General features: G+C 44.3%; 1 protein-coding gene across 1 annotated transcript; it reads right to left on the reverse strand.

The window, feature by feature from the left end:
* Positions 1 to 991: 991 nt before the first annotated feature.
* Positions 992 to 14,654, reverse strand: LOC115819757 (angiopoietin-1-like). Its single transcript, XM_030783258.1, has 9 exons — positions 14,301 to 14,654; positions 10,057 to 10,212; positions 9,776 to 9,897; positions 8,810 to 9,042; positions 8,375 to 8,511; positions 6,935 to 7,036; positions 6,096 to 6,262; positions 2,892 to 3,022; positions 992 to 1,152 (listed from the first exon to the last, which is right to left on the reverse strand). The coding sequence occupies exons 1-9, from the start codon at positions 14,652 to 14,654 to the stop codon at positions 992 to 994; spliced, it is 1,563 nt and encodes a 520-aa protein (XP_030639118.1).
* Between the last annotated feature and the right edge of the window lie 416 nt (positions 14,655 to 15,070).

The following is a 15,070-nucleotide window of genomic DNA, read 5'->3' on the forward strand; positions in this document are numbered from 1 at the left end:
CAACCCCACACAGAAACACACACACACACACACACAGAAACACACACACACACACACACACACACACACACAGAAACACACACACACACACACACACACACACATACTTGCACATGCACACCTGCACACACACACACACACATACGCACATGCACACACACACACACACACATGCATGCACGCACATACACACTCATACACACACACACACACACACACACACACACACACACACACGCACGCACGCACGCACAAACACGCACGCACAAACACACACACACACACACACACACACACACACTCCAACATAACAATCATTGGCATCATAAACCAGAAAAACGTAACCCTATATCCAACATAGGTAAACCTGTCACACTACATGCAAACATTTCTCTGATAAGAAAATCATTGACTGAGGATCACATGCTTATTGTTACATGATCCTTATACCGGACGGGCACCCTCCTCCACTTCCTCCTTTTTTTCCTCAACACAACACATATACACACGTGAATGCACTTGGAAAAGCATTTCTTTTTTTTCTTTTCCTTCAGAATCACTACACAAGCTTTTTATCAGAAGCCTCAAACGTTTCTTTTTTCTTTCTTTTTTTTCCATGTGTGTTCACGTACGTTTGCTGCTATATTGGACTAGCACCTTCACTGTAGCGTTTTGGGAGGAATTCCTTTGCCTGCTTGCTGTAAAAGAAATTAGATTTCCTTCTCAACCAACAGTGAAAAGAAACAAAAAGTAAACAAACAAACAAAAAAAACATTAAACAAAACAGAAGCTGTTTGGTGCAGAGGAACCAAAGGAGTTGCAAAGGGAAACTTCTGTTTAAAAAAAAAAAAAGAAGAAAAAAAAACATTTCTCGTCCATGGGGGGGTTGTGACGAGAAGGCATTCCTCAGGTCTGCCCAGAATGGAGTGCAGTGTGGAGGAAGTGAGGGCGGTGGAAATTTCCACTGAGTGCCCTGTGCGTTAAGACACGCTCAGAAATCCAGAGGGCGGATCATCATGGCGGTGGCACGGAGAGAGTAGCTGGAGCCTTTGAAATAGTGCCACTTAATGCCATTGAGTTTCCCTGTGTTCTGTCCATAGGTGTAATACATGCCATTCAGATTAGAGGGACCACATGCATCAAACCACCAACCTAGAGAGAGAGAGAGAGAGAGGGAGAGGGAGAGATAGTGTGTGTGTGTGTGTGTGTGTGTGTGTGTGTGAGAGAGAGAGAGAGAGAGAGAGAGAGACAGAGAGGGAGAGACAGAACCCCTTTATTGTAATGTGACAGAGTTGCATTTTATCTGTAATGACTTGTTCAAAATATGAGAGAGAGAGAAATGGTTTTCTGTAGATTACTGCATTTCTGAGAGAGAGATTACTGATGCAGGGAATGAACAACAGAGAGAAATAGAAAGGACTGGAATTGCAGTGATAAGAAAGACAGAACTGAGGTGCAGTGAAGAGGAATCGGGAATATATATAAAGGGTAATGTAGTTTGACTGACATCCCCTGTGAGTGGATCTGCATTATGCAGAGGTGTAACAGGGCTGACACGGCGTTGTTCTCTGTGTAACCTGCATTATGCAGAGGCGTAACAGGGCTGACACGGCATTGTTCTCTGTGTAACCTGCATTATGCAGAGGCGTAACAGGGCTGACATGACAATGTTCTCTGTGTAACCTGCATATCTGTGCTGTCTGGCTATGAGTTCCCTGAATGTGCTCCTGTAGTTAAGGCAAAACCAAACGCTCTGTTGTACATTTGTTCTCCAGTGCTCCGTTATTTCTCTTTGTTCCATTGAAAGTTACGGAAGGTTATGGTTTGCGCCTAAAACAAACAGCAAACAGCAAACAGCAGTGTGACAGCATTTTACTTATTGCTTCTTCTTCTCCTTTGACTTTTGGTTTTATCACCTCTCCAGATAACAGATTAATGTCAACTCTAAATGTCACATTTACTGGTCATTATCTGTCTAAAACAGACCAAATAAAGATCGCAGCTTTGACCTTGGGCGGCACGGAGAAGGTCATGACAAAAACAGAAATAGACAGTCTCCCCTCTCCTCTGCAGGCCTCGCAGGCTTGGACCAGTCACCTACAGCCTTCTGTGGGGGCAGATTTTAGCTATTCACCAATACACTGAGTGAACTCTGGCATGTTGGCTGCTACAAACTTTCTCCATCCGTCTAAAGGCGGCTGGATTCTGTGTTATAGGTGAGGACTGACTGACAGAGCTGGCTGCTGGCTCCTCCAGAGGGTTCACTACCTCTCGCTGTTCAGAGATTTGTAATAGCTGACATTATTATTCACTCCAAATTCACCACTGTTAAGTTCACTGTCAGGGCACGACAGAATTTCTCTCTTGGAGTCAACTTAGTGATGCCAAATGTATCGTGTATGTCTACACACTCATGCCCTTCTGTCCTATCATGTTATGATTGAACTGTAAAGCTATCCAGTGGAACTGGCAGTGCAGGTGAGTAATATGCTGTGCTTCTGTGTCTCTGACATATCAAATCCCAACAGAAGTTAAAAACAGCGTTCCAAAAAAGCACTGCCCTATTTCAGGTAAGTGTTTTTTGTGTGTGCTAAATATAAACCTACATCTGATCTGTATGCATACTGTTTCTAATTAAATACAAACAAGCAGCAAAGTCACTCAGTGTGTCCTGATGTGTGTGTGTGTGTGTGTATATGTGTGTGTGTGTGTGTGTGTGGGTGTGCATGTGTGTGTGGGTGTGCATGTGTGTGTGTGTGTGTGTGTGGGTGTGCATGTGTGCGTGTGCGTGTGTGTGCATGTGTGTGTGTGTGTGTGTGTGTGTGGGTGTGGGTGTGCATGTGTGTGTGTGCGTGTGTGATTTGGCCTGGCCTGGTGCTAGCATTACTGACCGCCTGTAAGCATAAGGGCACATTTGCAGATGCAGTTGTCATTGTCAACGTCCTTGGTGCTGAAGTCAGCTCCGTTTATCACCAGACTGCTCTGCCTGCCTGCAGTCCCACTGTGGCTCCTCAGAAATAATCTGAGAGAGAGAGAGACAGAGAGACAGAGAGAGACAGAGAGAGAGACAGAGAGAGGACAAAGTTAAAACAACACAAGGAAGAGGCAGGCCCCTGAACCCACAGACTGCAGTGTAATCTTACCCTTTTGCATTCTTATGGTGCTTATGATCAAAAGCTCATATTCTTTTAGGTCACAGTTAGCCCCTTAAAAAAACCTTGTACTATGACGTGTAGAAAAAGAGAACAGTCTATTAGAGATATGCATCCAGTGTTCTGGTCACAGGGACACTTGGCCTTTGGCTTTCCGTTGCCTTAAGACGGTTTTATAGGGCAGAGATGTCCTCCTACGACCAGCCTGTTAGCGCTGAAACGCCCTGGGGACCGGTGCATTAACGCAGCAGAACTCTGTTTTCAGACGGCTTTATTATTTCTGCTGATTGATGTCTACTTTATGTTCATACGGCTGGAGTAACCCTGCATGCTTCCTGCACAGGCCGCTGACTTATGGAGCCTTTAGCTGGATGAGAACTCTTTGTTCTTAGTCAAGCACAGTGAGGCCCTGAGAGCGGAGCCCCATACTGGTCTGCTTGGACACGGCGAGCACTCTGACCTCCTCTCCCATAGATCAGCGCTTACACAGCGGCCTAGCGGCCCACAGCCGCCCTGACTCAGGCTTAGGGATATTAAAGCAAGGTCTCATAGTACGATCCTGAAGTTCTCAAAAGGAGTTTTTCTGTGTTTTGAAATGACAGTATTTACACTGTAATTACACTATGCACTAGTTCCACTAAAGTTTATCGGGGAGAGAAATCTCTCGGTCTTATTTAGCACTAAGCATCTGGCAAAGCCTGCAATTTGGCCCATGCATAAAAAATACTATGATTTATCGGCTGTTCGTGAATGCGCTTTGGGTTTTTTTTTTTATTATTGACCTTCACAAATGGGAAAATGATAACTTCTCAGAGTTACTCACTCACATCTCAAACAGACATTAAAGCAAAGAGGAAAAACATCATGAGATTTTCTGGCCAGTCATAGCTATGCCCTGTCATTGCCCAGTTTCCTACAGCGCTAGTGAGACTTCTAAAAGGCGTCAGTTCACATTCTGTCCTGCAGGGGTCGCCACCGGAATGGTTGGCTCATACCTGAAGGACCTTGCCTGGCACAGAGTTGGAAAAACTGTGGAGAGCAACAGCAGGTGTGGGGGAAATTTATAGTATGGTCTCTATATTTAGTACCAGCAGCCTTTCAATAACCCCAAAGTAATATGAAGGTACAGATGTACTGAGTAAGCCACATAAATATGAAAGAGTTTTTTAATTACTAATAAATTAAGTGATTTATTTTTATTATTTAAACAAGTTTACAAAATAATGAGTAAGTAGTTCACCACTAATTACTGTAGATAAATAATGATTTCTTATACTAATTCATGTAATGACTCTCACATGTGAATAGCATTACTGCGGTGTTGATTTAAGAGTGTGTTTTTCTCTGTGGTAATATCAGGCATGTCTGTGTGAGTGAGGTCAGTACTGGGAGCTGAGTTTGGCATGTGGCACAAATGGTTTGCCCTGGTCATCGGTCTGTCTGTCTGACTAACTGTCTGTCTGTCTGTCTGACTAACTGTCTGTCTGTCTGTCTGGCTAACTGACTGTCTGTCTGGCTGACTAACTGACTGTCTGTCTGGCTAACTGACTGTCTGTCTGTCTGACTAACTGACTGTCTGTCTGTCTGACTAACTGTCTGTCTGTCTGCCTGACTAACTGACTGTCTGTCTGTCTGGCTAACTGTCTGTCTGTCTGTCTGACTAACTGTCTGTCTGTCTGGCTAACTGACTGGATGACTGACTGACTAACTGACTGGATGACTGACTGACTGACTGACTGACTGACTGCTCTTTGAAGAGATTACTGTTTGACAGCATCCATGAAACTGTGTGAGAGATGGGGCTTGGATGTGTTTCAAACCGTAATTACATTAGGCTCAAATGAATTACTCAGTGAATTTTCCAAGGTCAGATCAAACTCTTACGAAGAGGTACGATTGGTGATTAGTCTTTATCTACTCTTTATAACGCATGAACTATAAGACAGCATCATACTCTGGCATAGACAGTGGAGGAGCAGGCCCTGTGGATGACAGACTATGGGGTAATGGTGCACTGAGTGTGATATCATAAATAAATACTAAAGACTAAACAGCTTAAGTGACGTCACGCAGATCAAAGTCTTCGTCTGTCTACATGGATGAGTTATTGCAAAGTTCTTTTCAGCTCTGGTGACTACATCATCTCTCTCTCTCTCTCTCTCTCTCCCTCTCTCTTTCTCGCTCTTTCTCTCTCTCTCCCTATCTCGCTCTTTCTCTCTCTCTCTCCTCCCTAACCTATCTCTCTCTCCCCCCTAACCTATCTCTTTCTCTCTATCTCTCTCGCTCCCTCTCTCTTTCTCTCTCTCTCTCCTTATCTCGCTCTTTCTCTCTCTCTCTCTCTCTCTCTCTCTCTCCCCCCTAACCTATCTCTTTCTCTCTATCTCTCTCTCTCTCCCTATCTCGCTCTTTCTCTCTCTCTCTCTCTCTCTCTCTCTCTCCTCCCTAACCTATCTCTCTCTCTCTCTCTCTCTCTCTCTCTCTCTCACATGTTTTTCTCATTACTCATCTCTGTGTAGGTTGCTGTTTGTATATATCACTTTCTCTTGCCTATTGGTCTGGCACTAAGCTGTTTTCTTTTCTACTTCATTGCCTGAAAATAGCTCGTTTCCAAAAAACACAAGCTTGCATTGCATCGTTTGACTCCAGAGCCCTTTGTAGTCGTGCTGCTCTCTGGCCCTTGCTTTGGAAGTTGACATATAATCCATCTTCGCCTGAAAACAGTCGGTGTTTGCATGAGTCACACCGAATATAGTCATAAATTCAGATATATATATATACAGGAGCTTTTCCCAACACAGACTGAGCCTGGTCCTCACTGCACAGGAGTGTGAGTGTCCCCCAACGAAAATCTCTCTCATCCAAGGACCACGGGGCCATTAAAAGTCATTAAAAGCTACAGGTAGGAGTCTTGCTCAGACGAACACCTGGCTTGTCTTGTCATACCTGTAGTTGCGTTTTTCGCTGGCGATCTGAAAGCGGTCGTACTGGGAGAAAACGTGTTGGCCGTCCCAGTCAGTCAGTTCCACTCTCAGCGTGTACTGTCTCTGATTGGTTAACTGGAAAACGAACTCATTTCCCAGCCAATGCTCTCCAGAGGGAGTGCCAAAGCCCTGCAATAGTACAGACGAGACAGCAGCCAAAAAAGTCATGGATCCCACGATTTCGACAGATTTGAGAGACATTACATCTTTTTTTCTAATGTTAGTTCAGTCGTCCCAGATTTTACATCATCAAACTGTTATGTGCAGTTCTTAGGCGCGTTACACTGGAGTGTAGGACCTGGGTGTAGTATTTTGGGACTGTACAATCTAGCATAGCATTAAATGTCGCATTGGTTCACCTTCAGTCACCATATCAGTATAATTAAAGAACCCCAAAGAGCCACCCACAGGCTAACAGTGTGCTTTCCCTGAGAGATGGAGGTCATGCTCTCTTGCTGGGTGTGCCAGACTACTCCACACCTTCTTAGCATGTCACTGATCACACATGCTCTCTCTGCTGCTCTGAATCTATACCATCAGAAACTCCATTTCCCACAATCCCATGTCTAGGCCCTATGGTAGAAGTCTATCTCTGCCTAACACCCCTCCAAAAAAAGAAAGGAAGCAGGTAAAAATGAAACAGGGTCGTAAAACAAAATGCTTCAGAGCAGCTCACTGCATAGCAGTTCTGAGTTTATCCAGCAGGTGGGGAGAGAATTTTTCTTCATATTCTTGGTTCTTTGAACTGTAAAGTAGACCACAGTAACCATAGGTAGGCATAATGAAATAAACGTAAGTTACCATTTTGTACTCTTTCCATGTCCTGTGGAAGTCCAGCGTTCCGTCTTTCCTGTTCTGAATGACGGTCCAGCCTCCACCAGCGGACTCCATGTTACAGTAGACCTGATCAAAGAAGACATAACACACTAAAACCTAAAACTCATCAGCATTCATCCATCTAATAAACTCATCACTATGACCTCTCTGTTAATCCATCCATCCACTAAACTCATCACTATGACCTCTCTGTTAATCCATCCATCCAATAAACTCATCAGTACAACCTCCCTATTAATCCATCCATCCAATAAACTCATCAGTGCGACCTCTCTGTTAATCCATCCATCCAATAAACTCATCACTATGACCTCTCTATTAATCCATCCATCCAATAAACTCATCACTATGACCTCTCTGTTAATCCATCCATCCAATAAACTCATCAGTACAATCTCTATTAATCCATCCATCCACTAAACTCATCACTATGACCTCTCTATTAATCCATCCATCCAATCCTCAGTCAGCACTGAGTGCCATCAGTCCCCCATAGTCACTATAGGACAATCACTTGAAGCACTTTCCAAAGTACAGAAGACAAACATGCAAGTCCTCTTTCTTTCTTTCTTTCTTTCTTTCTTTCTTTCTTTCTTTCTTTCTTTCTTTCTTTCTTTCTTTCTTTCTTTCTTTCAATATGACCACCTAAATAATTCCTGAGGTAACCAAAAACAACAAGATTTGTTATTTAACTGAGCGCCAAACACAAACTCTGAAATGTATATAGTGTAAAACAGCCCTGTACGGGTCAGTGGGTCTCCCAGTTCAAACGGAGCAGGGAATGCATATAGATAGCACTGACCAGGTTTAGTAAAGGACATTCTAATGCCTTCACCCAGCCCAGACATGAACCCTGAGGCCAGAGACTTGGCAGGGCTGTGCAGGGCCGAGCCGTTTATCTCCTGCTGCAGAGGTCCGGCCGTAAAGTGCACCCAGCTGATGCCACACATAGACCTGGAGAGCACTGTGAAATCCTCTGGCACCGAGCTCTACTGTATAATAGTCGTCCCAGTCGAAAATAAAAAAAACTTTTAAAGGTTAGGCTGACGGCCTGTCTAAATACAGATTAAGACGAAGCATTTTTTTTTTTATATAATTGCTTTATTTCTGGAGCTCATACTAAGTCTGCTTTGAGTGCAGCGGACTGATGACTAGAAGCACTGCCAATTTATTGGAGGCCGGCTTCTCAAGTGTCCTTATTACCGTAACTCTCTGTATTTTGAGCTTTTTTAGGTCAACTGGGTGGGGTGGAGGTATATATTTAAAAACACTTATTTCAAAAAGAAACATAATACATATCTAGATTGTAATTTTGAAAATTAGCCAAGTAGCCAATATTTTTGATATTACTTTTTGCTGTCGTTCTCTTTGCCATCTATAACATACCACACGAGTTTTCCTCACCTTCTTGGTGTCTTCCATGGTGATGTGAATGGTGTAGACCCCACTCCTGTTGAACCCTGCCCGGAAAAGATCCGCACAGTCGCGGAACTTTCTCTGCTCATCCGCCTGTTTTAAGGTGGTCGGGATCACTGCTTTATCTAGACGACAGAGGAGAAGATACACAAACAAGGGTCAGTCTGATGCACTGAACTTGTGCTTTACTGATCTGTTAAGACCAGAGTAGAAAGTTTTAGTACAGAAACCCTGGCTATAGAAACAAGGAACAAATTAAATGAATCTCTCGACTAAACTAGGTCTATATATTTAATGGGAGTAGTGAGTGAGACATTCACAGATTTCAGACAGGGATCTCATCTTCAACAGATAACTTTCTAAAACTGTCTTGGCTTTTGACTCTAGGCTTGACTGTGGTTCAGTGCTCTAGTAGCTACAGACCTTTGTCCCTGGAGCAGAGCTTAACCAGGCTGGCAACTGCATCTTGGAGCAGGAGCTGCTGGTTCTGTAAGGCAGTGCAGTTGTTGGTGGTCTGCTCCAGACTGAGCTCCAAGTTCTGGATCACTGTGCTCTGATTGGCCAGCAGCCCCTGTAGTTCTGCCCGCTCCGCTTTCAGATTGGCCAGCTCCTGACGGTGGCGGGCTTCCATCTCCTGCATCCTCTGCTCCAGTAGCCTACAGAAGAAGTGAGGTGGGGAAAAACAGTGCTCTGAACACGTTGTTGAAGTCACCCACCTACAGAGTTGGAGGCAGACGGAGCTGGTATACAACAGCATGTTTCCCTTCTATGCCTGAGTCATTTAGAGTCCAGCTCAGCCTGATTCTGACTCTCCTGGGACTTCCATATACGACTTTACACTGATAGCTCAGAGTGAACGTACTGCAGGCTTTTAGGGGAAGATTTACTGAACTGAAGTACAAGAACTGATTGCTTTGGCTCTTTGCCAGACAGAGCTCCCAAGCCGTAATCCGCATTTGCGTGTGACCGTAGGAGTTTCACTCTTACTATGCAGTCACCTCAGTGAAGGAGTGGAGTGGAGAAAGAGCACAATTCTCTGAGTTCTTCTTCTCACTATGACATAAGTGTCTAAGTACCACTGAGTGTGTATAACAGTTTGGCCCTGAGCTGACTGCTGACCTCTGATCTTTGACCCTGGGGTTAAGGAGTCAGGTGAGCTTGCGAGTGATCCAAAGCTCCTGAGTTAAAGGTTCAGGTGTCAGGATGTGTTTTGGAGGGAGCAGGGTTCAGACACGGCACTGTGTCAGGGGAGATTCACCCACCCACTGATTTAGAATTTAAGATGTGTAAGTGTCAAATCTTTGCCGTACGATGGCTCAGACTGACGGATCTGGTGGATCTGATCGGTTCACTCAATCGAATTCCACCGAACGACTGAACAGCGTATACCTGTTCTGCTCATACAGCTTGCTGATCTCAGTGGTTTGCCGTAGCAGTTGAGTTTCGAGTTTGTTGGTGGAGAGAGAATTTTCCAGAAGCTGAATCTCCAGCCTTGAAGTCTGATTCAGGACCTACGATGACATCAAAACACACAACAGATGTTGATTTTCCCTGTAACAGATTTGAATTCCGTTGATGTCAAACACAGTTAAAGCAGGAGTCACGTTTGTGAGTCAGAGATTATCGTCCGCCGTCTGGGCGTTGGTGGTACCACAGTATCGGGTCGGTACCTGCGTTTCCATGTCTGTCAGCCTTCGTGTGTGGTGGGCCGTCTGGGAAAGAATGCTGGTGCCCAGATCCAAAATGGCGGCCGTATGGTTCTGCACAGCGTCGTGTTGCAGCTGATTCATTCCCGCCTGCAGGCTCTCTTTCACATAGCCTTCAATCTGTCCACAGCACAACACAGAGAAAAAAAAAAATCAGAGTCACGCTTTTAAAAGGGGCCAAAGCAATGCTTATGTAAATGACTAATTATTCTCCATGGTTGTTCGTCTCAGTCTGGAGTTGGCGTCTCGTTGAGTGGATACGTCGGAGGAAAAAGGTTGATGGAAGGGCCTTTTTCAGCTGCATGCTATCTGATGCGCAAGTGGTTCTTAAATACATCAGCGCTAACAGTAATTTAACAAAAGACGCCTCTTAAAACGAAGTCACCACGGGTAATGACGCGTTACTGTAAAGCAAAACTTTTATCATTTATTAACATTCACTTATTGTCATTTATTAATCGTCTTTTAATCAGCAGTGATTGAATATATATTAAATAAACATAAAATACACATTGTAGGTCAGTCTTGAGTGTACTGGTTCAGTGTCCAGTCCGTCATGTTCCATAATCCCAGTGATGTGTGAGAAACCACTGATGGATGGGGTGTGGAAACATGGCACCTTCTTGCATAAGCTTTGCATCGTGAGTTATGTTAAATGGACCCAGTAGAGAAGTCTGGAGAGCTCCAGTCAAAGCCAACGCTACAGTAAAGTGCACTGTAGAGCAGAGCGCACATCAACTCTGCCATTTTTCACACACATTATTCACATCTTTCACCTCGAAGTTGTTTGAAATTTTGTTCATTTGTAGCATGAGAGAAACCACGGGGCATCTCAACGCATCCAAGATATAACTTTAAAAAGATACGTGTCAGTAATAATGTCCGTTTGGGGGATATTTTTGTGCGTTTGAGCAGACAGACCACGTCAAATTCACGTTATTAATTCCACTCGAAGAAGCAGGAGGGTCTGGTCATAAAACGACTCTGCTGAACATGGCATATTTACCCAGAAACCCCCCCCAAAAAAGGGAAGAAGACATCTTTAACGGACCCCCGGAGAGGCAACTGAGCGAGGTTTCACTCCCAACGTAGTGATAAAATAGAGATCCACTTGTTTGATCTGGCATGGGGAGAACTTCAGCGTTGGTCTGTGGATTTCAGACTCGTTCTCTCAGGCAGTTTTCTCAGACTGGTCTTCATCTTTTGGCACATCACTGACTTCAGTATGTTCTACAGGTCAACCGAGGAGATCAAGGAGATGCTGAGAACCAGTCTCCCTCCAACCACAGCCCAAAAAGCCAACGTATACACAACTTAACTGTTCTACCTGTGGGTCCAGAGACCACATGAGAGACGCATGTCCAAACAGGCACATGGCCATAGACTTAAATAATATCAGTTTAATGCTTAAAAAACTGGAAAATGAATAAATAAATAGAGAAGAGTGCAGTGCGCCTGACAGCTCAAATAATCTATAGTATCCTAACGGTCTGTTCCTACCATTTTGTTCGATATTACAATAAAATATTTAACTTTTTTTTTTTTTACTTTTACACATAAAAATACTTTTTCTGACCTCTGGATAACATTGGTGAGGGAAACTTGGTTTAAGCTCAATAAATAAAACCTCAGTAGAAATGTGTTTGCAGGAACTCAGATGTCTCATCAACGTCCCCTGCCCTTCATTACTCCTGACTCACATCCAAGTACATTCATCGTTTCAGATCATTTCTCAATGAAGCCAGAGGAACGGGAATACGGCGCAGCGTGTTGCAGTGCCGGTGTTATCGCCTCAGGCTGAAGCTTCACCAAACAGGAGCTTTCCTTCAGTGTCAGATTTGACCTGGTTAACGGACATTCATTCAAACAACACGACTCTCCCATCTCAGAGTGTTTACACAGGCAGACCTGCCCGCTCATTATCAGTTAAAACTGCATTTCGATTTTTCTAAAGAAGTGTCTTATTTCTGGAAGAGTGCTTCAGCGTTCGGGTCTGGAATGTGTAACACTTAGTAGAACAGTGGTGTCAGAAACGGTTTATCTGGACCACGACATGGTCTGGGCCTCTCTCCACACAGAACGAGCCAAACTTAATGGATCGAAAGTTAGGAATGAAACGGATGTCCATTCATCTTCAGAGTTCACTCGAAGATCTGTAGATGTCTGACAGAAAACTGATAAAAGAGAACTTCAAGAAACTGTCAACTCCTTCCTGCATCCACATGACATGTGTGGGTTTTTTGGTCACTGTGAACTGAAAGCTCATTGAAGCCTGAGGAAGAGTCTGACACCACAGCTGAAAAAGATGATGAATCATCCCAGGGGAAGGAGAAGCCAAAAAGAGGAGGGAGGGGGGGGGGTTGTTTTCATCGTAAACAGAAAAGAAGGAAAAACGACAGAGAAAAGTTTGCTGAATCTGCACCTATTTCCCATAAATAAATGAAACTTGTGTTGTTTTTCCTGTTTGTACACCGAAATGATTTAAACCACTATAAACCACAACTGCAAAGACCCTTTCACTTAGAATTTATTTTATGCTGAATTTCTCTGAGCCAACAACGTTAGGAAAGAGTTCAATGCAGTCTCCTGTTTTTGTTGTTTGTTGTTTGTTTGTTTTCCACAGGTCGGAACTGAGCCCAAATAAATCCTTTGCATTTTTTTTGTGTAAATCAAGACAATTGTGAATCATTCAGAAACAGGTTCTTTCACAGTTTGACTCAGGGGTTTTGCGTAAGCGTCTCAGAGAGAAAGAGAGAGATGTTCATCATTACTGAGGCTCTTCGTCCTCCGTCACTTCATACTGCCACGGGGAACAGCCCTGGCACTATTCTGGATGAAAGGCTGACTCGATCTGGAGCCCAAAAATGAGTCTACTGCTGGCATGATATGACGGGATGTGAAATCAGCACAAAGTGTGTGTGTGTGTGTGTGTGTGTCTGTGCGTGTGTGTGTGTGTGTGTGTGTGTCTGTGTGTGTGTGTCTGTGCGTGTGTGTGTGTGTCTGTGTGTGTGTGTCTGTGTGTGTGCGTGTGTTTTAGTTTAAGGACAAGCCGTCCCCTAGGAATTCTCCCCATGGCACGAAAACTTGGAGTCCCATCTTAGACGACCACGTTTTAACGACGTCATCACTCAAAAGCAAACACGGCCCTGGCATCAATCTCTCAACCCTCCGGCTGGGGCCGTGCAGCGCGGGACAATGAGTCCTTTGACAGTGCTCAGGGTTTTTTTATGGATTCTGTAGGGCATTCCTCAGGACCAGTACAAATGAAGCAGGTCTCAGGACTCGTCTGGCTGATGCCGGGCCGAGAATGAGGAGCTCCAGTGGTTTGAAGCCGGAGGGAAACTGTTGCAGAAGTGAAGAAGTCAACCCTAAGCAAACTCCAGCTGAAACCGGCAAAGGTCATTTGTTAAGGGTTTTTTTTTAAAAAAAAACCCATTTATTTATTTGTTTGTTTGTTTATTGATGTAGGACACTCTGCAGAGGTAGCACTTGGTATTTTTCATATCTGTTCACATCTACCGGGGTGTATCTGCAATGTCTCCCGCAGCACCACATAAATCTCCCCAGGAGAAGAGGAGGAGACAGTGAGGGAACGGGGTAGTGGAGTGACTGACTGCAGGAGCGCTCACAGGGGCCGATGCCAGAAGGCAGGAGACTAAACAGGGATCGCAGAAATGATGGATCCAGTGGGTTGTACAGGGCCAAATACGTCCAGTGATAATTTATGTGGACCGTGGGGTTAAAGCCTGTTTTATGATAAAAAAAAATGTACGCAGCACATACCACTGTCAGAACATTAATCTCACATGAGTTATGTCCATTTGAGTGACTTTATTGAAGGCAGCGGAGTAATATCACTGACAAGACAGAAAAAAAAACCAAAAAAAAAACCCCACACACAGTTATTGCTCTGAAGAACATGCCAACTGATATAGTGCTATGGGCATACCGGAGAGAGAGAGAGAGAGAGAGAGAGAGAGAGAGAGAGACAGAGAGAGGGAGAAACATGAACTGATTAGAATTTATTTAAACATTCTCCGTGATTCTCACAAGTTTTTTTTTTTTTTTAAAAATCTCTTGTGTGTTGCAAGGTTAGGGTGAACACACATGAGAAAGATCTTGCAAGCACATATTGTTCCCACATTTTCACATTCTTCTTCATATGGAAAATTTGTATATACACCAGCAATATCCACTCAGACACATACCCTTTGCAGCCACTGGGTGTTGTTCTCCATGGCAACCTCCAGGTGCTGGATCCTTTGGCTGTATAGGCTCTGCTTCTCCTGGGAGACATCTCTCTGGAAACCGTTGCCATAGTACCGTTTGTCCCCCCTCCCTGGCCAGCAGGCGGTCTTAGTGCCATCGTTTTCCGGCAGAATGAAGGTGTACGTGCACTCACCGCGCTGGACTGAGTCATACCGACGAGTGACCCGGCCGCTGCCACCAACAGAGTTACCTGTCAAAGTCTCCACGGGCGAGTTCTCCACCGCAAATGCTCTGAATGGCACCATGGAAAGCCAAAGCAAGAGAAGGTTCCAGAAAGAGTTTCTCCACATCATGTGTGCAAATAAGACCAGGACAATGGGTCAAAAATCCTCAGTTTTCTTAAGTCAGATAAGATATCAGTCTTGTCTGTCAATGAAAAAAAAAAGAAAGAAAGAACAAAAAAATTGTATATATCTATATGTAAAAAGATTCAGTCCACTAAGTTGGAAAACTCCTGAGTGGAAACTCTTTGTCCAGAGAGCATCTCCATTCACCAGCAGTCTTGAAAAAGCTGCAGCTTCTTTGGTTGCTGAATGTGTTGCATAGTTCTCTATGAGAAGTCCAGGCATGTGCTGTGCATGTGTGTGTGAGTGTAACCGGTGAAGGAGTAAGTCAGACAGTGTGTGTGTGTGTGTGCGCGTGTGTGTGTGTGTGTGAGTGTAAGAGTGAGTGTGTGCTGATTTATCAGAGCAGCCGGCTGTGTTGACTC

This window comes from Chanos chanos, chromosome 8, assembly GCF_902362185.1.
Source record: "Chanos chanos chromosome 8, fChaCha1.1, whole genome shotgun sequence".
Taxonomy (NCBI): domain Eukaryota; kingdom Metazoa; phylum Chordata; class Actinopteri; order Gonorynchiformes; family Chanidae; genus Chanos; species Chanos chanos.

Bases quoted from the DNA above. Each gene is read 5' to 3' on its own strand.
- LOC115819757 (XM_030783258.1), bottom strand. From the start codon at position 14,654: ATGATGTGGAGAAACTCTTTCTGGAACCTTCTCTTGCTTTGGCTTTCC. The intron at 10,213-14,300 runs GTATGTGTCTGA...TGCTGTGGACAG, and splicing joins ACACCCAGTGGCTGCAAAGG to ATTGAAGGCTATGTGAAAGA. The intron at 6,263-6,934 runs GTAACTTACGTT...GTACTATTGCAG, and splicing joins CATGGAAAGAGTACAAAATG to GGCTTTGGCACTCCCTCTGG.